The 23,003-nt window shown below is 53.6% G+C and overlaps 3 protein-coding genes across 7 annotated transcripts in view; 1 reads left to right on the top strand and 2 right to left on the bottom strand.

Moving 5' to 3' along the window:
- SHFL (shiftless antiviral inhibitor of ribosomal frameshifting) lies at window positions 1-5,209 on the bottom strand. Its single transcript, XM_084885747.1, has 8 exons — window positions 4,901-5,209; window positions 4,274-4,397; window positions 4,033-4,082; window positions 1,898-1,936; window positions 1,558-1,707; window positions 1,008-1,111; window positions 719-873; window positions 1-294 (listed from the first exon to the last, which is right to left on the bottom strand). The coding sequence occupies exons 1-8, from the start codon at window positions 4,919-4,921 to the stop codon at window positions 74-76; spliced, it is 864 nt and encodes a 287-aa protein (XP_084741873.1). The 5' UTR covers window positions 4,922-5,209; the 3' UTR covers window positions 1-73.
- Window positions 1-23,003, top strand: part of DNMT1 (DNA methyltransferase 1) — a 113,653-nt gene that overhangs the window by 71,943 nt on the left and 18,707 nt on the right. The gene's annotated exons all lie outside the window — the stretch shown is intronic.
- Window positions 20,407-23,003, bottom strand: part of LOC311623504 (complement C3-like) — a 30,742-nt gene continuing 28,145 nt past the window's right edge. For 2 of the 5 annotated variants that reach the window (XR_014795159.1, XM_084885643.1), the window contains exons 37-41: window positions 22,565-22,654; window positions 22,207-22,293; window positions 22,034-22,123; window positions 21,803-21,941; window positions 20,407-21,390 (exon numbers count right to left, since the gene is read on the bottom strand). Coding sequence is in view for 2 of the 5 variants with exons in the window: in XM_084885643.1 (XP_084741769.1) it covers window positions 21,258-21,390; window positions 21,803-21,941; window positions 22,034-22,123; window positions 22,207-22,293; window positions 22,565-22,654 (539 nt within the window). In the remaining 3 variants the exon portion in view is untranslated. Of the gene's footprint in view, window positions 21,942-22,033; window positions 22,124-22,206; window positions 22,294-22,564; window positions 22,655-23,003 lie in introns of those variants that run through there. The other 3 variants (XR_014795158.1, XM_084885642.1, XR_014795160.1) reach the window with 3 other exon arrangements.

Raw genomic sequence — 23,003 nt, 5'->3', positions numbered from 1 at the left:
TTTGAGCTCATATTTTATAACAACACAAAATATCTACAGACTGTGTCTGGTTTGCATCCACACCTGGTACAGGTCACTCCCGGTGCCCACCCTCCTCCTCCTCCTCCTCCTCCTCCTCCTTCAGGTCCTCCAGGATGAGGTTGTCCAGGTCTTCTAGGAGGCTCCCCTGGCTCAGGCAGGTGCCCACCGTGGAGCCGCTGCTGATGTGGGGGTCGCTGGGGTACAGGACTTTGGGCAGGTGGTTCTGCTTCCGGCTCTTGGGGTGTGCGCAGGATGTCCCAGGCACGTGGGGCTCTGGGGAGGGAGGGGTGCTGAGGTCACATGAGACTCTGGGGACAAGGGGGCTGAGGCCAAGGGGGCTCTGGGGAGGGAAGGGGCTGAGGATACAGGCTCGGAGCTACAGGAAACTCAGACGTGAAAGTCACAGGTGTCAAAGCCACAGGAGACCCAGGGACCTGGGCTTCACCTGAGACTTCAGAAGACAAAACAGGAACCAAGAATACAGAGCCTCCAGGGGCAAGACCATGGGAGGCGGCTGGTGCAATGGGAGGCCATAGAGACTCGAGGCGCCAGAGAAGACACGGAAGAAGGGGCCGCTGCCATGGGAAGTGGTCATGGGGACTGAGACCTTGGTACTTAAGACCCCAGAAGTTGATGTCCTAGAAGTAAAAGCCAAGTAGACTACCCAGAGTCGGGGGAGGCCACGCGGGGTCCTTACCTCGCCGGTTGAAGCAGTCGGCAGCCGAGCAGGAGTGGGTGTGGGTGCTGCGGTGATCCGTGTCCCGGTCCCGGCGCGGGGGGAGGATCCGTGTCGGATACACCGGAAAGCCACACCCGTAACAAGGGGATGGGGACCCCATCTGAGCCCAGCCCCTGTGGGCAGGCAGGGCCATGAGGGTCTGAGGGTGAGGGTGAAGCTGAGCTGCAGTGGGGCCAGGGCAGGGAGGGCAGGGCTGGGGTGGGGCAGGGCTGAGGGGTGGGGTGGGGTGGGGGGTCAGCACCCTCACCGGAAGTTGTGCCCGCACTTGGGGCAGTGGAACTCGGCCACGCCCCACATCTTGTCCGGGGGTACTGGCTCATAGCGCTTTCGGCACCTCCTGCACCGAGACACCTGTGGGTGTGAGGAGGGTGCAGGCTTACTCTCAGAAGAGAACCCTGGGAGCCTGATATTGGCCACAGTGGGAATATTTACACCATGGAAATTGGTAAACGCTACAAATCTAGGGGCCATCCCAGGCTTACGCTTCAAGAGTTGGTCCTGAAGCATTTACCAGGAGCACATCACCGGTCGGGGATGTGGGGGGGGGGGGGAATTCCAGAAGCCAGATTTGGGGTTGTGGTCTCAGAGTCAGCTTTGATTTCTGTGGCAGCTGTCCAACTGGGGAGTCAGAGCTCCGGGGTAAGGGCTGCGCTCACGTTGGAGGTAAGAAGTCCAGCTCGGGGTTGGGAATTGGGGACGAGCTCTCAGAGGCTGAACATCTGAAGTCAGAGCTTCGGCTACCGAGGGTGGGGGACACGACAGAGTCCAGGCGTCCAGGCCCGGGGCTGGGTTATCACCTCCTTGCGCTGAGGCACACGGCGCCACCAGACGTGGTCACAGGAGGAGCAGGCAAACTGCCGGTCCTCGGCGGGGATAAGGTCTTCCTGAGCGTGCTGGAACATGCGCAGGTTGGCTTTCGTCAGCGGCAGGAGGGAGGTGGCCACTGCCTGTGGAACGGGCGCGGGGGAGGGGGGCGGTGGTGAGCACGAGAGGGCGGTCACCCCTCCTCCACCAACATGAACGTAGGTCAGTGCTGCTATCCCGACAGGTGGGCGCCCCTGCCCCTAGGATGTCCCTCTCTCCCCCCATGGATGTCCTCCTGCTCCCCCCCCCCCCCTTCCCAGATACCGGGCTCACCTGGATGTCTTGGTCCTGCTTCATGTCCTCTGGCGGGTCCTGGGTGGAGATACCAGGGGCAGAGGCTGGGGATTCGGCGGCTCAGGCCTCCTTCGCCTTGTGTGTTGGGGGAAGGTCCCGGCCCCATATAAGAAGAGAGTGCCCCTAACTCATAAGGAGCTGGCTGAGCAGCCGTCACTGAGAGCCAGGTGCATGGCCCCAGCTATCCTCACATAGTTTTTTTTGTTTTTTTAAAAAAATATATTTTATTGATTTTTTACAGAGAGGAATGGAGATAGAGAGCTAGAAACGTTGATGAGAGAGAAACATCGACCAGCTGCCTCTTGCACACCCCCTACCGGGGATGTGCCCGCAACCAATATACATGCCCTTGACTGGAATCGAACCTGGGACCCTTCAGTCCACAGACCGACGCTCTACCACTGAGCCAAACCGGTTTCGGCATCCTCACGCAATTCTTGAGAGGTGAGCATACTTGTTACCCTCACTGTTCAGATGGGGAAACTGAGGCCCAGAGCCAGGAGAGAGGGTGCCTGAGGTCACTCTGAGAGAATGCAGTGAGGCAGGCCTGGACCCCGTGCTCCCATCCCGCTCGCGAATGCCACGCACTCGTTGGCACGGGGACGGGTGGCCTCTCTGAGGCCGGGCTGCTTCAGGCTGAGCGTTCCAGCTCCGGGTTCAGACAGAAGCAGGTGGCCCCCCCCCCCCCCCCCCCCCCGCTCCATTACTTTCGGCGGTGGGAATGTGACGCCACAAGCCACCCCTCTGCATCCCTAACGGGGGCATCTCAGAGCTCAGACGCTGACTCTGGGTGCCTGGGGTTCAAATCCCAGCTGCCACCTGCCTGCTGCGTAATCCTGGCCAGTGACGTCATCCCTCTTTGTCTCCGTTTCCTTATCCGTAAAAAAACGACAATAAATAATAGGGCCTGTCTCCTAGGGCCACTGTGGCAATGAAATGAGTCAACAGGTAAAATTCCTGGAGTCCTGCTGCAAGGGATGTGCTCAATCAATGCTACTCTTTGCTATTATTATTTAAAAATAGGTATTTATTGACTTTAGAGAGAGGGAGAGGGAGAGAAACATTGATGTGAGAGAGAAATATCAATCAGTTGCCTCCCGTACGCACCCTGACTGGGGACGGAACCTGGGCATATGCCCTGACTGGGAATTGAATTGGAGACCTCTTTTGGTGCACAGGGCAACGCTCAGTCAACTGAGCTGCACCAGCCAGGCTCGTTGCTATTATTTTTTTATTTTTTTATTTTTAATTTTTAAATATATTTTATTGATTTTGTTCAGAGAGGAAGGGAGAGAGATAGAGAGCTAGAAACATCGATGAGAGAGAGTGTCATCGACCAGCTGCCTCTTGCACACCCCCCACTGGGGATGTGCCCGCAACCAAGGTACATGCCCTTGACCAGAATCGAACCCGGGACCTTTCAGTCCCCAAGCCGACGCTCTATCCATTGAGCCAAACCGGTCTTGGCTGGTTGCTATTATTTTTTATCATAACTCTTTATAGGTACAGATGCAAGAATATAATACATGTTTTATTATATCTTTAACAACTCTATGCTGGGCCTTTCAGGCAGGCAAAATCCACAGCTACCAAAGCCATCCACAGGGCAAAGTGGCCATGGTGTTCCTGTGCCTCAAAGCCTTTCATTCATTCACTCATTCATTCATTCATTCATTCACTCAACACGTGAGCTTCTCTGCCCCTCTCTTGCCCCATCTGCTGCTCATCCCAGCCTGTTTGCATTCCTTCGCTCAGCCAGTCCCTCTTCCAGGAAGACGGATTCTGACCCCTCCATTTCCAGGGATCACTAGTCTCCAGCCTTAAAGAGGTGGCAGTACTCCCCCCCCCCCCCCCTTTCAGGAAGCTCCCCCTGGCCCTAGGCCCTCTATGATGACACTAACTTAATCCTGGCTCCCTCACTGCCTAGTTTCCTGTCTCCCCCACGTGACACCATCGGCGTGTAATGAACATCTTCCGTTTGCACGCTCCCTGCAACTGGGGAGTGAATGTGGTTGGACCATGAGCGGTGACGTGGCAGTGCACTGAGGGCTCGGGGCTCCCCCTGTTCTCCCTCCCCGGTTACCCTGTCCTTCCAGGAGGGGGAGGCAGTTTACCTGGGCCTCCAGGTCCTGACTCAGTTCCTGTCCATCTTTCTGCTTTACTCCTGGTGGGGAGAGGACGTGTGAGTGGAGGACCCTTGAAAGATCTCCTGGGAGTTTGAGGTCCCCAGACCCTCCCCAAGGGAGGATCTCAGGGCCTCTTTCCACCTTCCTCAGACCATGCAACCCCTACCCCCGCGGGGAATCCCCACCAGGCGGGGGAGGGGGGACCCCGGCCGCCCGCCCGCCCGCTCACCGTACACGATGGAGCGGCCCACTCCAGTGTGGTCGCTGTCAAATTTCCTCATCAGAGTCCCCGCCTTCCTGGAGGAGACCTTCCCGTGAAACTTCTCCCGGAGGCGCCGGACGCTCTTCTCCAGCTGGGGTGGGGACAGGGGGGCGCCGATGGGGCGAGGAGGGGAACCACTGCCCTTCCCCCCCCACTGCCAGGCATCCTTCTCCCGGCCTGAACTTGACCCTTAGTTTTGGCCTCCGCACCTCCCATCTCCATCCTCCATGGCATTTCCTGGAAAAAGCCAAAGTCCCCACTGGACACTGGGGGAGGGTGGTGCGCACTGGGGCAAGCTTCCCAGGCTCCAGAGGGAGGCCAGCCAGGTGTCCCCTGGCCTTTGACCCTTGACCCTGTGGGCCCCGCTTTCCGTCGAGGAGGCCTCATGCCGCTCTGGGGGGGAGAGGGGGACGTCCCTCTCCTTCCTGACGGGGGTGGGGAGTGGGGACGTGCGCCGGCCGGCGGGGAAAGGTCTGGGGTTCCGTATGGAGCCCTCCCGCCCCCCGGGACGTGCGAAGCCCCTTCCGCGGCGGCCACGGTCCCCCCTCCTCGGCATCCTGCGCGGGCCCCGGCCCAGCCGCCGTCATCCCCTACCTCCACGCCTTCCTGGGACATGGTGGCGGCCGCGCCGGGGCCGGTGCCCGGTGCCGGGGTCCGCACTGCGCGCTCGCTCCGCGCCCCCCGCGGGGACCAGCCTGGTCCAGGGCGCGCAGGGCAGGGGGCGGGGCTCCGGGAGGCCCCGCCCTCCCTGCCTTTCGCTTTCGATGGGGGTGGGGGGGAGGATGAAGCGCCGGCCCCGCCCGGCCCCGGCCCCGGCCCCGCCTCTGCTCCTGCGCCCCACACCCCGGGCGGCCGGGTCTGCGCCCTGCGGCGGCGGGGAGCGCGGACCCGGGGCTCCGGGCTGGGGAGGCGGTGCGGCCCGGCGGCCGGTCACATGGCCCCGCGCTGCGCGGGGCCCGCGTCTCACGTCCCCCGTGGGGCGGGGCCGGGCCCCACGGCCGCGGCGGGTGGGCGCGCCCCCGCCCCTCGAGCTCTGGGTCCCTCAGTTCCCCCCCATCAATCAGGCGTTAATGAGGACCTGGACCCACACCTCTTTCTCGAGTCTCTGGCCAGCTTCCCTCTACACCTCAGTGTGCCCCTCTGTGAAATGGGGATGATCATAATGATGACGACTACAGCCGAAACCGGTTTGGCTCAGTGGCTAGAGCGTAGGCCTGCGGACTGAAAGGTCCCAGGTTTGATTCCGGTCAAGGGCATGTGCCTTGGTTGCGGGCACATCCCTAGAGGGGGTTGTGCAAGAGGCAGCTGATGGATGATTCTCTCTCATCAACATTTCTAGCTCTCTATCCCTCTCTCTTCCTCTCTGTAAAAAAATCAATAAAATGTATTAAAAAAAAAAAAAAAAGAATGACTACTACATCCTACGTGTGTGTGTATTTGCCAGGATTTGAGACTCCGGGTAGAGAGCCCTGGGATGCAAACCAGTAGGAGCACTAGCCCCTGGGCTCTCTCCGCTGCGGGCCCCGAGGCCCAGGCCCTGGGTGTGGGGGAGGTGCTTGTGGAAAGCACCTGGCCCCAGCCGGCGGCAGCATCGGGCGGGCACGCCCCCGGGGTTTGCATTGTAAATCTGAAGGTGGAGGCCCCCTGGGTCCAAGCTGATTCTAACCCACTCAGCACAGGGGGCTGGAGGGGCCCTTAGGACAGGCTCCGGCCCCGCTTCCAGGTGGCGGGGATGGCTTCCTGGAGGAGGGGACGACGTGAGGGTTGAGGTTTTAGCTTAGGTGAGGCATAGAGTGGGGAAGAGGAAGCAGCTGGTGCAAAGACACCGGAATCAAGAGAGAGAGGGTCTGGTGGTGCTTTAGGCCAGGGCTTCTCAACCTCCTCTCCGAGGAGGCTAAAAGGGCCAATTCCAATGCAACCCTGATGTTTGGGGCCAGTGACCTGAATCCAAGCCAGCAAGCTCAGTGCACATTCAATGTATCCCAGACACATTCCCGATAACCTATAATCAAGTCACTATCTCTGCCAGGGCCCGGTCTTGCAGAACCAGTTACAGAGGCCCTGGGGCTGTGGACAGGCGCTGCCCAGAGGGAGGGGAGGGTTATTCACGCTGACGCCAGGCCAGGCCATCAGATAGGGCCTGGAGACCCCCAACACCGGGGGGCCTTCTTGCAAGGCCCGCGAAGAAGACCGGAAGCATAATCCCTTATATCTCCCCAAGGACCACAGCTATAAGGGAAGCCCCATGCTTGTTCCTTCACTCAGATTTGGAAGGCTGTTTCCTGAGTCCGGCATATTAAACAGTGCCCTCCTTTTTTTTTTTCTTTCTCTCTCTCTCTCTCTCTCTCTCTCTCTCTCTCTCTCTCTCTCTCAGAAGCGTCCTTGGTTTTCTTTGGTCTTCTGCAGCATCACCAGTAACATTTCGGGCTGGAGAGTTATTTGTGCTGGAGCCTGATCTGTGCACTGTAGCATGTTGACCAGCACCCCTGGCCTCCACCGTTAGATGTCAGGGGCACCCCTCCCCCAGGGGTTGACAACTAAAAATGTCTCCAGACAATGCCAGATTGGGGGGGGGGAGGGGGAAGGGGGACAGGGAGAGGGCAGGGGGACGGAAGATAATTGCATTAGGATAAATTATTCTAATTTTTTTCCCCCAATTGTGCACCCCTATCAGTAAAAAATGTTGAAGCTTCACCTCCAGGTGGGTATTTCCTTATAAATAATATACAAATACAGTTATACCAATATTCTATAATATTATGTTTATTATATAAAGACATTCTTTAGCAAACAAAAAAAATGAGATTAAAAAAAAAGCTACTCTGCCCTAGCTGGTTTGACTCAGTGGATAGAGTGTTCGCCTGTGGACTGAAGGGTCCTGGGTTCGACTCCAGTCAAGGGCATATGCCCAGGTTGTGGGCTCGGTCCCCCGTGTGGGGCGTGCAGGAGTCAGTCCAATCTATGAATCTCATCATTGATGTTTCTATCTCTCTCTTCCTCTGTGAAATCAATAAAAAAGTATATATATTTTTAAAAATATATAATATTTTATTGCTTTTTTACAGAGAGGAAGGGAGAGGGATAGAGAGCTAGAAACATCGATGAGAGAGAAACATTGGCCAGCTGCCTCCTGCACACCCCCTTCTGGGGATGTGCCCACAACCAAGGTACGTGCCCTTGACTGGAATGGAACCCAGGACCCTTTAGTCTGCAGGCTGATGCTCTATCCAGCGAGCCAGACTGCTCAGGGCAATAAAGATATATTTTAAAAAATAGCTACACTAATGTTTTCTGCTTGGTCCCCAGAGCCTTGTGGTGTGGAGACAAACAGTTCATGGTTCTTTGTGGCTGACGGGGGGATTTTAGGCCGGGATGGAGGCCCGTAGGTTGTACGGAGGACCTGGGGTTTTAACCAGAGGGAAGTGGGGAGACACCGAGGGGCTTTCCCGTTATAGTTGCCAATTACTACTTACCCAATGGAGCGGCTACATCCCGTCCCCTGGTTAGGGTGGACACCCAGTGGGCAGGAAACAGGTGGGAGACTGATCTAACTATGACAAGAATCAGGAATGTTAGGTTCTCATAATAATGGCCACTGACCATATTGAGTGCTTACTCTATGCCAGGCACTGCCTCAGGTACTGTGGGCAGAGCATGGAACAAAAGAAAGAGCTGGCATTCTAGCAGAGAGTGACAAGAAACAAATACACAACAGGACAGGAGATAAGTGCTAGGGTGAAACATAAACTGAGGCAGGGAGATGGAGAAAGGGGGTCTGGGAAGGCGGTGGGACATGCCATCTGAGGGAAGACCTGAAGGAAGGGGGGAGAGGGGAGGAGAGTTCCAGACAGAGCCCACAGCAAGTGCAAAGGCCCTGGGGTGGGAGCATGGGGCTATTATTAGCGGTTGCAGGGTGTAGTCTTTATTGCTGCATAACAAATCCCCCCTACAGTTTTCATGGGATAGGAATCTAGGAGCATCTTTGCTGAGCTTTTCTGGCTCAAGGTCTCTCACAGGGCTGCAATCCAGGTGTCTGTGGGGGCTGCAGTCCTCCGAAGGTTGTGGGCTCCTAGGTGGCCCATCACATGGTTGGCAGGTGAATGCTGATTTGCTGATTGTTGGTGGAATGAATGCCTTAATTTCCTCCTCCTCCTCCTCCTCCTCCTCCTCCTCCTCCTCCTCCTCCTTTTAAAAGATATGCTCTGAGAGGAAGGGAGAGGGAGAGATAGAAACATCAATGATGAGAGAGAATCATTCATCACCTGCCTCCTGCACACCCCCTACTGGGGATCAAGCCAATAACCCAGGCATATGCCCTTGACTGGAATCAAACCTGCGACCCTTCAGTCCGCAGGCCGACGCTCTATCCACTGAGCCAAGCTGGCGAGGGCAATTTCTCCCTTCTTGAGATGCTTGGGCATACTCCCACCTTGGCAGTGGGCCTCCCCAGAGCAAGTGATCCAAGAGAAGGAAAACCAGGTGAAAGTTGTATCTTTTAAAATTTTTCGTTTCTTTCTTAAAATATATTTTTATTGATTTCAGAGAGGAAGGGAGAGGGAGAGAGAGACAGAAACATCAATGATGAGAGAGAATCATTGATTGGCTGCCTCCTGCACGCCCCCTATTTGGGATCGAGCCCACAACCCGGGCACAGGTATGTGTCCTTCACTGGGATCGAACCCTGATCCTTCAGTCCACAGGCTGGCACTCTAGCCACTTAGCAAACCGCTAGGGCAAAAGTAGCTTCTTTTTATAACAGAGCCTGGGAAGTTACATTGTTTCACTTTCTGAACTCTAAAATTGAGTCACTAGATTCAGCCTATGCCCTCTCTCTCCTCCCACCCTCCTACTCTCCTATCCTCCTCCCTCCTGCCTCGGAACATAAGGCCGCGAAGGGAGCAGCTCAGGTTGTCAGCCTCAGGCACAGACTTGGGGGGAGGAGGGTGAGAGCTGATCCGGAAGGACAAACAGTAGCATTGTAACAAACACGAAAAGTGATCACAAGGGGGCGCTGCCTACCCGCCAATAATTCTGTTTGAGATTTGGGGCCATCTTGGCCTGGCCAGGTGTGGCTTGTTTGTACAGTGGTGTGAGCATTAGGGCATTTTATCCTTTGTCTTTATAAAAAAGGCGTGGAAAGGAAGAAAACGGATAGGCTGATAACAGTGATAAGAAGTGTAGCCTCACTAAAACCGGTGGATAGAGCATGGGCCTGCGGACTGAAGGGTCCCAAGTTCGATTCCGGTTAAGGGCATGTACCCTGGTTGCGGGCACATCCCCAGTAGGGGGTGTGCAAGAGGCAGCTGATTGATGATTCTCTCTCATCGATGTTTCTAACTCTCTATCCCTCTCTCTTCTTCTCTGCAAAAAAAATCAATAAAATATATTTAAAAAAAAGAAGGGTAACCTCTGACACTTTAGTATAATTGAGACACAGCTGCAGTTTATTTGAGCCATCCATTATGAAGCAATGAAGCACAATAACATTCATCTTGGATAAAAAGCTGCTGTTTTAAATTTTAATCCTGCTCTTCTGGCTTCTGTAAACATTTGCTTGCTTCAACAACAGGGTAGTTATTTTGACCTCTGTTTCCAGAACGAGACCCGGAAACTCACATAAATCGTCCCATTTTATTGCCAGCCCCGTTGTGGCTCCACAGAGGACGTTCTCATGTGCCTGAGAACCAGCACCGCAAAACGGCTTTCCTTGACTCAGGGCTCCGGGAATACTTTCTGATGACTCAGTGGCTCCAGGAGCTGAAACTGTAGATAACCTTTAGAGATTATTAACTTGGCTCAATTTCGCTTCTGAAAAACTGCTTTTGCAAGATAATCCCACATTCCACTGTGTAGCAGGATGTGGTTTTCGCCTTTGTAAGCTTGCTACTGCCCTCACTCGGGGCTGCGAGATTTGGGGAGCCAATGGCCCTTTGCAGCCGCTGGCTTTAGAATTAAAGAGACTCCTTGATTTGATTTCGAGACTGAAACATCCTTTGTTCGACTCTCAGGATACACTACAACAGCTCATTCATTTTTGTTTTGGTTTTTAAAATATTTTCACCGATTTTAGAGAGGAAGGAAGAGGGATAGAGAGAAACACCAATGACAAGAATCATTGATTGGCTGCCTCCCGCACGCCCCCTCTGGGGATCGAGCCTGCAACCCAGGCATGTGCCCTTGGTCGGAATCGAACCCGGAACCCTTCAGTCAACAGGCGGATGCTCTATCCATTGAGCCAAACAAGCCAGGGCTATTTTTTTAAAAAAATATTTTTTATTGATTTCAGAGAGGAAGGGAGAGGGAGAGAAAACTAGAAACATCAGTCATGAGAGAGAAGCATTGATTGGCTGCCTCCTGCATGCCTCCTACGGGGGGATTAAGCCCACAACCTGGGCACGTGCCCTTAATCGGAATCGAACCCAGGAGCCTTCAGTTCGTAGGCCAGTCCTCTGTCGACTGAGCCAAACCAGTTAGGGCTACTCATGAATTTGACAGACATGTATCGAGTGCTTCTGATGGGGAGGGCTTGGTGCCCGGCACCATTTCTGCCCTTCCAGAGTCATGGTCATAATGGGAAAGGGAAACATGAAGCAGATAATATTGCAAGCAGTTATTTAGTTATATTTACGGCATCTTCCCCGCTTCCCAAACGGAGAGGTCCATGAGAAAGGATCACACATGGGAACCTGACCTGAGTAGGGGGGTCAGGGGGGGCTTCATTGGGGAGGTGCTTCTTGAGCTGAATCCTAAAACTTTCTGAAACACTGTGCCAAGTGTTTTAAACTATGCATCTCCTCTGGTCCCACAGCAACACTACGAAGCTGGTCATCCTATAGAACACCAGCCTAATATGCTAAGTGTCCCACCATTCATTGGTCGGTTCCATCAGTTGCCAGCCCCGTTGATGATGCACACTGACCACCAGGGGGCAGACACTCCAAACGGTAGGTTAGCTTGCTGCTCGGGTCTGGCTGATCAGGATTCGGGGAGATGGGCTGGACACACCCCGGAGCCCTCCCATGGTCCCTCTCTGGCCCGGATTGTGCACAGGTGGGGTCCCTTTGCTTGGCCTCCACCCTCTCGCAATCCGGGACCCCTGGAGGGATGTCAGAGAGCTGGTTTCAGCCCAATCCCCCTGCAGGCCAGGCCGAGGGACCCCACTGGGCCTCTAGTATTATTACAAATGGAAAAACAGTGGGGGTTTCTTCTTCTAATTGCAATAATTTGCTCAAGGGGTGAGCAGGAGCTGCCTAAGTGAAGGCGTTCAGGGAAGAGGAGCAGCAGGTGCAAAGGTCCTGAGGCGGGGAGGGGTTTGGCTCATTGCAGGAAGCTGAAGGTCAGTGCGATTGGGGAGAAAGGGGAGGGGAGGGAGGTAGGGCTCTTGCCAAAAGCAGCAAATCTTGACCTGAAAGCGAATCTTCAGCTGAACCCCGGGAGGTCTAAGCTGGTGGCCGTTTGTTTAATTACGGGGGAAGTGGACACAGTTGGGGCGTGTGTGTGTGTGTGTGTGTGTGTGTGTGTGTGCGCTGTTTGCAATCTAGTTAGTCCCCCTGAGTTTGACCAAATGAAGACACTGGGAGTGGCCAGCAATGGGGGTGTGGGAAATGGACAATCTCCAAAGGGTTGGCAAAGCCTTTGGAGAGGCAACTTGGCCAAACCTACGAAGGCATCCGTGCGGAACTAACCACCTCTTTCACTTTCTGTGTTCTGACGCTCCGGCAGCTGGGCCTTGCCAGCCATGGGGGCACGGCCCTCCCTGGGCACCATAGCCCCCTGTGGGCATTTCTGCATGTGGGTCTCCACACCGCCTGTCCGCGCCACACTGCATATTTCTCTAACAACTGAATTATTTTCAGCAACACACTTTCATCACTTTTGTAATTAGAAGCAAAATATACAGTGTGATAAATCCAATTGTTTTTTTTTAATTAAATATATTATATTGATATTTTACAGAGAGGAGGAAGGGAGAGAGATAGAGAGCCAGAAACGTCAATGAGAGAGAAACATCGACCAGCTCCCTCTTGCACACCCCCTATTGGGGAGGTGCCCCCAACCAATGTACATGCCCTTGACCGGAATCGAACCTGGGACCCTTCAGTCCTCAGACCGACGCTCTACCACTGAGCCAAACCGGTTTCGGCTGTTTCTTTCTTTCTTTCTTTCTTTTCTTTTCTTTCTTTCTTTTTTTTTTTTTTTTTAAATAATATGTATGAAACCCTGGCAATAGAACTTTTAAAAAAAAAAGATATTTTATTGATTTTTTACAGAGAGGAAGGAAGAAGGATAGAGAGTTAGAAACATCTATCAGCCACCTCCTGCACACCCCCCACTGGGGATGTGCCCGCAACCAATGTACATGCCCTTGACCGGAATCGAACCTGGGACCTTTCAGTCCGCAGGCCTACGCTCTATCCATTGAGCCAAACTGGTTTCGGCTAGAACTTGTTTTTTTTGTTTTTTTGTTTTTTGTTTTGTGTTTTGGTTTTGGTTTTGTAAAATATAACTTTAATTTTATTTAAGAGAGAGGAAGTGGGGAGAGAGAGCAACATCCATATGAGAGAGAAACATCGATTGGTTGCCTCCACATGAGCCCTGATGAGAGATCCAACCTGAGACCTGGGTATGTTCCCTGATGGAGAATTGGACCCACCACCTCTCGGTGCACGAGATGACGGTCCCCCGAGCCACACTGGCCGGAGCTCGGAAACGTGTCTTTGACAATTACTGCTATGAAGTAATTTGGGATTTCATAATTTGCATAGTGCTCGGTAAACAGATCGCCTTTACCACACGGGGATCTGTTTGAGTTTTGCGCAATCAGCTTCAAACGCATTTCCAGGAACGCATTCTGGGCGGAAGTTGGGTAACTCGTCTGGGGCTCTGCTCACGTGAATTCGGTGAGTGGAGGAATCACAGTAGTTCAACCCCCCCAAGTGTACCCCGGGTTCACTGGGTGCCAGGCGGACTGGGTGTCTGGGCTTGAGTCGGTCAAGCCTTTTCTCTTAGGCGCCGCTGCCCCTTTTATGGAGGAGGAACCCCAGTGTCAGTGAGGCAGCACCCTGTGCCGGGCACCAGGTGGCACAGCCCGCTGGCTGCAATGTCCCTTCACACGGAAACTGAAGATGAGAAACACGAAGGTCCAGGGGTGCCTTTGGGACCAGGCAGCCTGGGGTTGAGGCAAGTGCTGGCTCTTTGAGCAAGTTCCTGAGCTCCCCGGGCCTCCGTGTTGCCATCTGAGGCGGGAATAGGGTTGCTGTGAGGGTGTCGGGATCTGATATGGAGAAACCACGTAGGCCTGTGCCATCCGACGGGGGAGCCATTGGCATCTGGGCCCTTGCAACGTGGCAGGTCTTTTTAAAAAAAATATATTTTATTGAGTTTTTACAGAGAGGATTGGAGAGGGACAGAGAGTTAGAAACATCGATGAGACAGAAACATCGATCAGCTGCCTCCTGTACACCTCCTACTGGGGATGTGCCCGCAACCAAGGTACATGCCCTTGACTGGAATCGAACCTGGGACCCTTCAGTCCGAAGGCCGAGGCTCTATCCACTGAGCCAAACCGGTTAGGGCACAACGTGGCAGGGCTTAGTCCAGATGTGCTGCTAGTGTCACATGCACACTGGATTTACGAGATGTCAAACAGTACACCAAGGACCTGTGTTTTCTTTTTGTGCTGTTAATCCTCAGCTGAGGATATTTTTTCCATTGCTTTTCAGAGAGAGTGGAAGGGAAGGAGGCAGAAAAGAAAGAGAGAAAGAGAGAAACTGATGTAAGAGAGATACATCAACTGGTTGACTCCCGTATGTACCCTGACCTGCAATACAGGTACGTGCCCTTGACTGGGGATCGAGCCCCTGACTCTTCGGTGCATGGGCTAGTGCTCTAACCACTGAGCATCACCGGCCAGGGTTCACAGTTAAACTTTGACCCTAGATTCCAGAAAGCTGGCAGGAGAGGTACTGGGAGCTCCCTCCCCGCAAAACAAGACAGCAGGACGCGTTGCCTTTTCCTCCCTGATTGCAAAAGTCAAACATTACAAAATGTTTGATTTAGAAAAGGAAATGTGTGTACACAGGAAAAGAAAACCTTAAGTTATGGCTCTGCCAGTAACCCTGGGGCCCAGGGGACACAGGACGGGGGAGAAAATAGTGGACAGCTCTGTTCCTGAGGAGGAAGGAAGGTGGGGGCACATTCTCTTTCCTGTATCTCTCCCTTCAGGGGAATTCTTTTGCTAGAATTTCTTCACGTATTCTTTTTTAAAAAAATATATTTTATTTTTTTTTACAGAGAGAAAGGGAGAGAGGTAGAGAGCTAGAAAGGTCGATGAGGGAGAAACATCGACCAGTTGCCTCTTGCACACCCCCTACCGGGGGTGTGCCCGCAACCAATGTATATGCCCTTGACCAGAATTGAACCCGGGACCTTTCAGTCTGCAGACCGAAGCTCTACCGCTGAGCCAAACCGGTTTCCGCTCTTCATGTATTCTAAAATAATAATGATAATGATAATGATAATGATAATAATAATAATAATAATAATAGAAGAGGGTATCTCCTCATTGCCATTGCCCCTGGGATAACTCCTGTTAATTTTTTGTTGTTGTTGTCAATCCTCACCTGAGGATATTTTTCCATTGATTTTTAGAGAGAGTGGAAGGGAGGGGGAGAGACAGAGAAAGAGAGAGAGAGAGAAACATCAATGTGAGAGAGACACATCGATTGGTTGCCTCCCACATGTGCCCCAATCAGGGTCAGGGATCGAGTCCGCAATCGAGGGAGGTGCACTTGACCGGAATCCAACCTGGGACCCTTCAGTCTGCAGGCCGACGCTCTATCCACTGAGCCAAACTGGCTAGGGCTAATCCCCATTAAATTATATCTATAGCCGAAACCGGTTTGGCTCAGTGGTAGAGCGTCGGCCTGCGGACTGAAAGGTCCCAGGTTCGATTCTGGTCAAGGGCATGTACATTGGTTGCGGGCACATCCCCGGTGGGGGGTGTGCAAGAGGCAGCTGGTCGATGTTTCTCTCTCATCGATGTTTCTAGCTCTCTATCTCTCTCCCTTCCTCTCTGTAAAATATCAATAAAATATATTTAAAAAATTGTATCTATATTCATCCCAGTTTTTCCTTAAACTACTGACTTTTCTGCCTGATTTCATGATAATGCTATCCAAAGGAAAACAGCAGCTTTAAAATGTGCCCAGGTGTCTGAGCAGGCAGGCTTGGGATCAGAAGAGGGTCGGTGTTGCTGGGCGCTCCATTTCAGGGCCTCTGCCTTCTCATTTGCAAAGTGGGAGGAATAGCAGGCTCTTCCCGTCCCCCCCCCCCCCCCCCCCCATCTCATGGAGCTGCTGGGAGAAGAAAAGACGTTAATGTGTGTGAAGTGCTCAGACCAGAGCCTGCGCTTAAGTACTCAGTACATGTTTGTTTGGAACCCTGGCTGGTTTGGCTCAGTGGACAGAGAACTGGCCTGTGGACTAAAGTGTCGCAGGTTCCCATCCCAGTCAAGGGAACATGCCTGGGTTGTGGGCTTGATTCCCAGTAGGGGGCGTGCAGGAGGCAGTAGATCAGTGCATCTCTCTCATCATTGATGTCTCTGTCTCTTCCTTTCTCTCTGAAATCAATAAAAAATATATATATAAAAAAAAGTTTGTGTTGAGTTTTGTTTTAAGAGACAGGGGAAGGAAGCCGAAACCGGTTTGGCTCAGTGGATAGAGTGTCGGCCTGTGGACTGAAGGGTCCCAGGTTCGATTCTGGTCAAGGGCAGGTACATTTGTTGCGGGCACATCCCCAGTGAAGGGTGTGCAGGAGGCAGCTGATCGATGATTCTCTCTCATCGATGTTTCTAGCTCTCTATCCCTCTCCATTCCTCTCTGTGAAAAATCAATAAAAAATATATTAAAAAAAAAAAAGACAGGGGGAGGAGGGTTCAGATCAAGTCCAAGATGCCTCTCTGCCACTGTACAGCCCTGAGCCTATGACGGAACCCACAGAAGCGCTTTGTTTGCTCATCCATAAAATGGGACCATAGCACTTGTGCCTGTTGCAGGACTGGAGGAGAGAAGGAGACACGCAGGAGATGCCCACCATGGTGGAGCGAACGTGAGTAAATGACCGCTGGAGTCCAGGCCAAATCCAAATGCAGGGAGCCTTTCAGTAACCGGCCGGCTGACTGCTCTCCCCTCGCAGCCCCGAGAGCAGCCCCGGCCCTTTGTGTCCGACTATTTAAACCCAGTCACTACCTCCTGTTTTTGCAGAGCAAACAATTGTAAAACAACTTAAACAAAGTAGTTTTTCTTAGGTAAAGTCAGCATGCCATTTACAGGGTCCTGGCGCCCAGTGGAGGAAGTCACTGCGTCCGTTATCAGGGAAGTTGGCGGTGATCTGTCCTGCAAGGCTGTTTTGTCAGTTGCAGCTGGGATTTATGGCCAGGTGGACTAGGAGAAAGCATGCTCAGAAATCCCCACTCGCTAACACCCACGCCTCCTTCCCAGGAGCCCCCCTAGGAAATCACAGCGCCCCCTAGGACGTCCTGGTGGGGTGGAGGAGGTGGTGTGTGAGGTGCGAGGATCTCCAGGCCTCGATGGAGCTGGGGTGGGAGAAGGAGGAAAAGCGGAACTAGATCTCAAACGTCCGTCCACAGACTCAGGACTTTTCAGTGCCTCCCCCACCCACTGGAGAGGCGGAGCCACGCCTTCTGCAGGATGCGGGTCTTCTCTATTCAGTAAACGCTGAGTGCCAACGTTCCCCTGACACGAAATGTCCCAGGGCTGAGAGGCCAAAGAGAGCGCCAACACCTCCATCATCACAGCGAGAGTTCGGTACGGGAGCCGCACGGGAGGAGTGCCCTGGGTGGAGAGCCGCGGTGCCCTGTGGCGGGCACTGAGGGGCTATGCAGGACAGGGCAGGGGGGATATGGGCCTGGGGCATGAGCTGCCCAGAGAAGGGGAGAACATACGGAGAAAATGCCTTACATACTTGCCCGGGGCTGGGCCAGGGCCTGTTCCTGGACCAGCATGCCTGGGGCCAAGGGGAGGGAGGGTCAGACCCTATCTCTGACGACTTATGGGAAACAGTCTCTGTGCTGGACCTGGCCTGAGGGTGGGCAGTGGTCATGTCATGGAACAGTGTTCTCCCACATTGCTCTGGTGGTGAGGGAAGCAGCCGAGGAGCTGCCATGCCAGTGGAGGAGAGAGCGATGATGAGACTTGCTGAGAGGCTGTGGGACAATGCAGACCATGTGGGCACATGGGCAGCACACAGGGAAACTGTGGTTAGCGTTCTTTTTCTTCTTTTTTATGTTTTCCATTGATTTTTAGAAAGTGTGGAAAGGAGGGAAGAAGGGAGAGGGAGAGAAAGAAACATCGATGTGAGAGAGATGCATGGATTGGTTGTCTCCTGAAGGGGCCCTGACCAGGGCTGGGAATCGAACCTTCAACCCAGGTACGTGCCCTTGACCAGAATCAAGCCTGGGACCCTTCAGTGCGCAGGCTGACGCTCTAACCACTGAGAAACACCCTAACCGGTGTGGCTCAGTGGATAAAGCGTCGGCCTGTGGACTGAAGAGTACCGGGTTCGATTCTCGTCAAAGGCATGTACCTTGCTTGCGGGCTCGATCCCCAGTTGGGGGTGTGCAGGAGGCAGCTGATCCATGTTTTTCTTTCATCTACGTTTCTAACTCTCTATCTCTCTCCCTTCCTCTCTGTAAAAAAAAAAATCAATAAAAATATATTAAAAACAAACAAAAAATAGAAACACCGTCCAAGGCTGGTTATCATCTTTTTAAAAAAATATTTTATTGATTTTTTTTTTACAGAGAAGGGAGAAGGATAGAGTTAGAAACATCAATGAGAGAGAAAAACATCGATCAGGAGCCTCCTGCACACTCCCTACTGGGGATGTACCTGCAACCAAGGTACATGCCCTTGACCAGAATCGAACCCGGGACCCTTGAGTCCATAGGCTCACGCTCTATCCACTGAGCCAAACCGGTTAGGGCTGGTGATCATTCTTAAGACATCTCCTTTTAGAGAAGTAAGATGCATGGCAATGTGACCAGGTGCTGGAGGTCTGGGATAAAACCGTCTTGGGATTAAATCCTCTCCCTTCTTCACCACGGGCCATTTGGTGATCGGTGCAGCTTTACCATGCTTGGGCGGGGCAGAGAGACCAGGCCTGCAAGCCAAGACTGACGCAGGCTCATTAGACAGCTCAACAACATAGGCATGCTGGGCGGGACCAGGTGGCGGCGGGCTGTATTTTCCAAAGATGGCCACTGTGTCAATCACCCACTGCTGCGGAACAGGTTATCTCCAAAGGAAGCAGCTGAAAACAACAAACCGTTATGTCTTCGTGGTTCCCGAGGAACAGGGATCTGGGCACAGCTTGGCAAAGTGCCTCAGCATTGAGGTTTCTCACGGGTGGCAGCCGTGGTGGCAGCTGGGACTGCCCCCATCTCCAGGTTCCACGGATATGGTTGCATGTAGGTCCACCCTCTTGTTATTTATGTTCTACCTATTTCCTTTGCTTTTTATTCTCTCTTTTTTTTTCTTGCAAACATCTTTTGGATTATTTGAACATTTTTAGTGTGTATTTAGCTACTGAGTTTTTACTCTCTCTCTCTTTAATGGTTGTTCCAGTGACCACAATATACATACTGAAGTTTGCATGGCCTACTTAAAATAGTTTACCACTTCCAGTGGAATGTAGAACCACTAGTTTCCTCCCTCCTTGTGTGTGTGTGTGTGTGTGTGTGTGTGTGTGTGTGTTATTGTTATTGATTTCAGAGAGGAAAGGAGAGGGTGAGATAGAAACATCAACGATGAGAGAGAATCATTGATCGACTGCCTCTTACCTACTGGGGATGGTGCCTGAAACCCACGCATGTGCCCTGTCTGGGAATTGAGCTGTGACCTCCTGCTTTATGGGTCGACGCTTAACCACGGAGTCATGCCGGCCAGGTGTAAATGCTTATTGAATACTCACAACAATTCTCCAGCCTCCCCCTCAGGTCTGCGGCCATCAACTCAGTTTCCACCCATCAGTCAGCTGGGCTTTCTGCCTCAGGACTGGAAAATTCCTCTGCTGCTCAAAGCCTTCAGTGGCACCCCTCTGCCCTTGGTAATGACCAAGCCAGTGGTTGGCAAACTCTTTAGTCAACAGAGCCAAATATCACCAGTACAACGATTGAAATTTCTTTTGAGAGCCGAAAACCGACTTCTGTGCATGGGCCATGAAGTTTCAATGTAGGCACCCACACGTGGTATTTTGTGGAAGAGCCACACTCGAGAGGCCAAAGAGCCGCATATAGCTCAAGAGCAGCAGTTTGCTGACCACTGACCAAGCCTGTTAGCCTGATATTCAAAGTCCTTTATGAAGTCAGCCTGCCTGGCAGCCTCCTCAGTCCCATCTTTCTCTTCCTCCCTCTCACCTTCAGTCCCTCCTTCATGCACCAGGTTCAAGCCATTCTGGAAGTCTTGCAGTCCCTCCAGCATTCCTGGGGTGTCCCTGGGCCCACATGGACTGCTGCTTTGGCTTGCCAGGCCCCCCACTCCCACCCAAATCCACGTTGATGAAACTAATTCATCCTCCTTTGCCCCTTGGGTTACCCCTCAAGCTTCCATCAGGACCAGGTGCAGGGTGAGCTCCAAATTTACTCTTTCACAATAATTTCTTGAGCACTTACTGTATACCAGCCCCTGATGTGGGAACATAATACCACAGTGAGCAAGATAGATATACCCCTGGTCTTAAGGAGCTGACATTATTGGGCAGGGGTAACACTCATTTAATAAGCAAACCAATGGACATCATATACAATATATTTATAAGTGTTATCGAGGGAATAGAGCAGAGTAAGGGAAGAGAGTGTGATGAGAGGGGGGTCGGTTTTCGATATGTTATTGAAGCAAGTACCTTTGAGGAGGTGACATTTAAATACCTCCTCCAAATAAGGGAAGGGGCAAGTCACGCAGATATCTGGAGAAAGGGTGTTCCTCGCAGAGGGAACAGTAAGTGCAAAGGTCCTCGCTGGGGCCTCCAAATGTTGTGGGGTCGAACCCTGGGTTCAAAATAAGACCACCGGAGGCTGATGATTGATTAAAAAAGCAGGCAAGGGTTTATTGAACTGGCCAGGACAGCCGCAAGAGCACCACACGCAGGCGGACTCCACATGACTGCACTGCTTCACGGGAAGGCAGTCCTTTTTAAAGGTTCAAACCACAGGAATTTTCCTTTGTTCTAAATTCTAAATCCTAAAGACTACATTCTAAAGACTGGGGTCAGCCCACAGGGTCGTTCCCAGTGACATCCTGCTGGACATTGGAATGTGGCCCTATCTTGCGATAGCCGATAACACAGAAGCAGAGCTCAGAGGTTATCTACAGTTTCTATCTCTGAAGGTTACTGAGTCAGTGGGAATTAATCTCCTGTGGTCCTGGTCCCAGGCAAGGGAAAAATTGCCTTAGCCTCCAGGTCTCCACCTGAAAGCTAAGGTAAATATTCTGTGTTTAATCAGGTGCAGGAGCCAAACTAGAAGGGTTAAAATTCAAACAGCCGTTTTTATAAAAGTATGGTTGCCACTATATTTCAGTGACATTTAAATACCTCCTCCAAATAAGGGAAGGGGGCAAGTCACACAGATATCTGGAGAAAGGGTGTCCCTTGCAGAGGGGACAGTAAGTGCAAAGGTCCCGAGGTGGGAGGCAACGTGGGTGTTGAAAAGACACAAGGGAGGCCAGTGTGATTGGAATGGAGCAGGAGAGGGCAGGAGGCAGGTGCAAGCAATGCCAGGGCAGGCTCTGCAGGGCCCTCGCTGAACGTGAAACGGGGGCAGTTGTCTGGAGCCTGAGTACCGGTACGATGTTCCATGTTCTTCATCCGGGGCGAGGCCCAACGGCCTGGGCCTGCGTGGAGACATCCCGAGAGCAGCGGACGCCCCCGGGTCTCAGGACTCGCAGCCATGGGTGCTCATGTACTCGGCAAACCCCTCCAGCTGGCCCAGCAGCTCCTTCTTGTCCACGTCCCCGTTCGCTGGCCAATGCATGAGGAAGGTCTCCTTGCCCAGCACGTAGTTGTAACTGTGGGTAAGGGAGAGCCAAGAAGGGGAGGAGAGTCCTGTGCCCCCGGGAGCATGGAGACTCCCCTGCCTCGCCTGCCCTCTGCCCTGCTTGGCAGCCTCCCAGGGCCTCGGCCTATGGTGTCCACTCCACAGGGCCATCTTGGGTCCCCCAGCCTCTCGTCCATTCATCTGGGGATGGAAAAAGGCTCCCCTTCCTCTGCCTCTTTGCTACCTCCCGTTGGAAAACCGAGCCTACATCTCCTTCTACAATGTCTCTGTGTGAATGGTGTTCCCTGCACCTCCACTCAGTGCGGCTCTCAAACCCAAGACTCCGCTGACAAATGCAACGGAGATGCTGACCCCAGAGCCGGGGCTGCAGTAGGGGAGGGGGCCCAGGCGGAGTCCCCAGGGCCCAGGAGGCCCCCACATACTCAGATTTGACTCTCCATAGGTCTGATGTCCGGCCCATGATGAGGTAGGTCTCCTGTTCCTGCAGCTCCAGCTTGTCCTGGCAGGTGGCATGGGTGACGAATTTCTTCACGGCCAGGGGCGTGGCAGCAGTGTCCGTGCCTGGAGGAGAGGGAACCCAGTGTGTGCGCGCCCACAGGCCTGGCCCTCCCCCAGAGGGGACCCGCCCATCCCTCCTGCCACCGGGGACGCACCGATCTTGATGACGGCTTGCAGCTGCATGCTGTAGTAGATGTAGGGGTTGGAGGCAGGGGCCTCCACCGACTCCAGCCTGGCCTTGTACACTGAGGAAGGTGGGACAGGAGGGCTTGGGTTGGTGTCTGTCCTGCAGGTGGGCCTCCTGCCTCCTGCCATCCCCACAACTCACCAAAGTCCAAGCCGGGCTCACAGGCCGCCAGCTGGAGCTCCTCCTGCTTCATCCAGCTGCTGTCCTTCTTTGGGGTCGGGCACTGCTCTGGAGGGCGAGGGGCAGCTGCCTGGGGCACTGGGGGAGGGCTTCCTCCCACCAGACCCCCATCGGGCCCCAGGTCTCTGGGTCTGACCTTCCTCCAGCTTCGGTGGGACTTGAGCGTATGTGTGCCCACCTGTCCCTGGGTCTCCTTTTCTCTCTATCTTCCTATCGTGCTGTCTCTCTGCCTACACTCATCAGCACTCAGGAGGTGACCACGGAAGGGCTTCTGGACCCCCAGCCTGGCAGCCGCGGCCCAATGCCCCCATGACCTCACCCTCAGCACATCTGCAGACCTCTTTGAGGCAGATCTTCCGCAGGTCAGATCGCTCCGCGGGCAGGTTGTAGAAGGAGCTGCACCTGCGGGCTGTGAGAGCAGGCGCGGGCCTGGGTTTGGCTCGGGCCAGCGGGCCTGGGGCTGGGTGCCCGCCTGGCTCCGCCCCCAGCGTGTATGTCCCCCGCAGACCCCGCCCACCTGGCCTTGCCCACCCACCCCTCAATAAGCCCCGCCCACTGGAAGACTCTCCGGGGGGGCCCCCCTTCCCCCCCTGCCCGCTCCATTCCCAGCAGGCCTCGCCCAGGTCTGCCCAGTTCTTTCTAGGCTCCGTCCCAAACTTCTCCAGGACACCCACCACGCGGACCATCCATGAAGGCCATGCCCCCTGTCGCCAAACCATTTAGATTCCTTCTGGCACCCTTCTTGCCCACCCCCTCCC

Source organism: Pipistrellus hanaki (assembly GCF_964339955.1).
Source record: "Pipistrellus hanaki genome assembly, chromosome: 5".
In the NCBI taxonomy this organism is placed as follows: Eukaryota; Metazoa; Chordata; class Mammalia; order Chiroptera; family Vespertilionidae; genus Pipistrellus; species Pipistrellus hanaki.
Note: the sequence above shows the minus strand (reverse complement) of the source record. Positions and strands in the feature narration are given on the sequence as shown.

Coding starts and splice junctions, on each gene's coding strand:
- SHFL (XM_084885747.1), bottom strand. CDS start 4,921: ATGTCCCAGGAAGGCGTGGAG. Junction 4,398..4,900: donor TGTCCCAGGAAGGCGTGGAG/GTAGGGGATGAC, acceptor TCCCCACCCCAG/CTGGAGAAGAGCGTCCGGCG. Junction 874..1,007: donor AAGTGCGGGCACAACTTCCG/GTGAGGGTGCTG, acceptor GCCTGCCCACAG/GGGCTGGGCTCAGATGGGGT.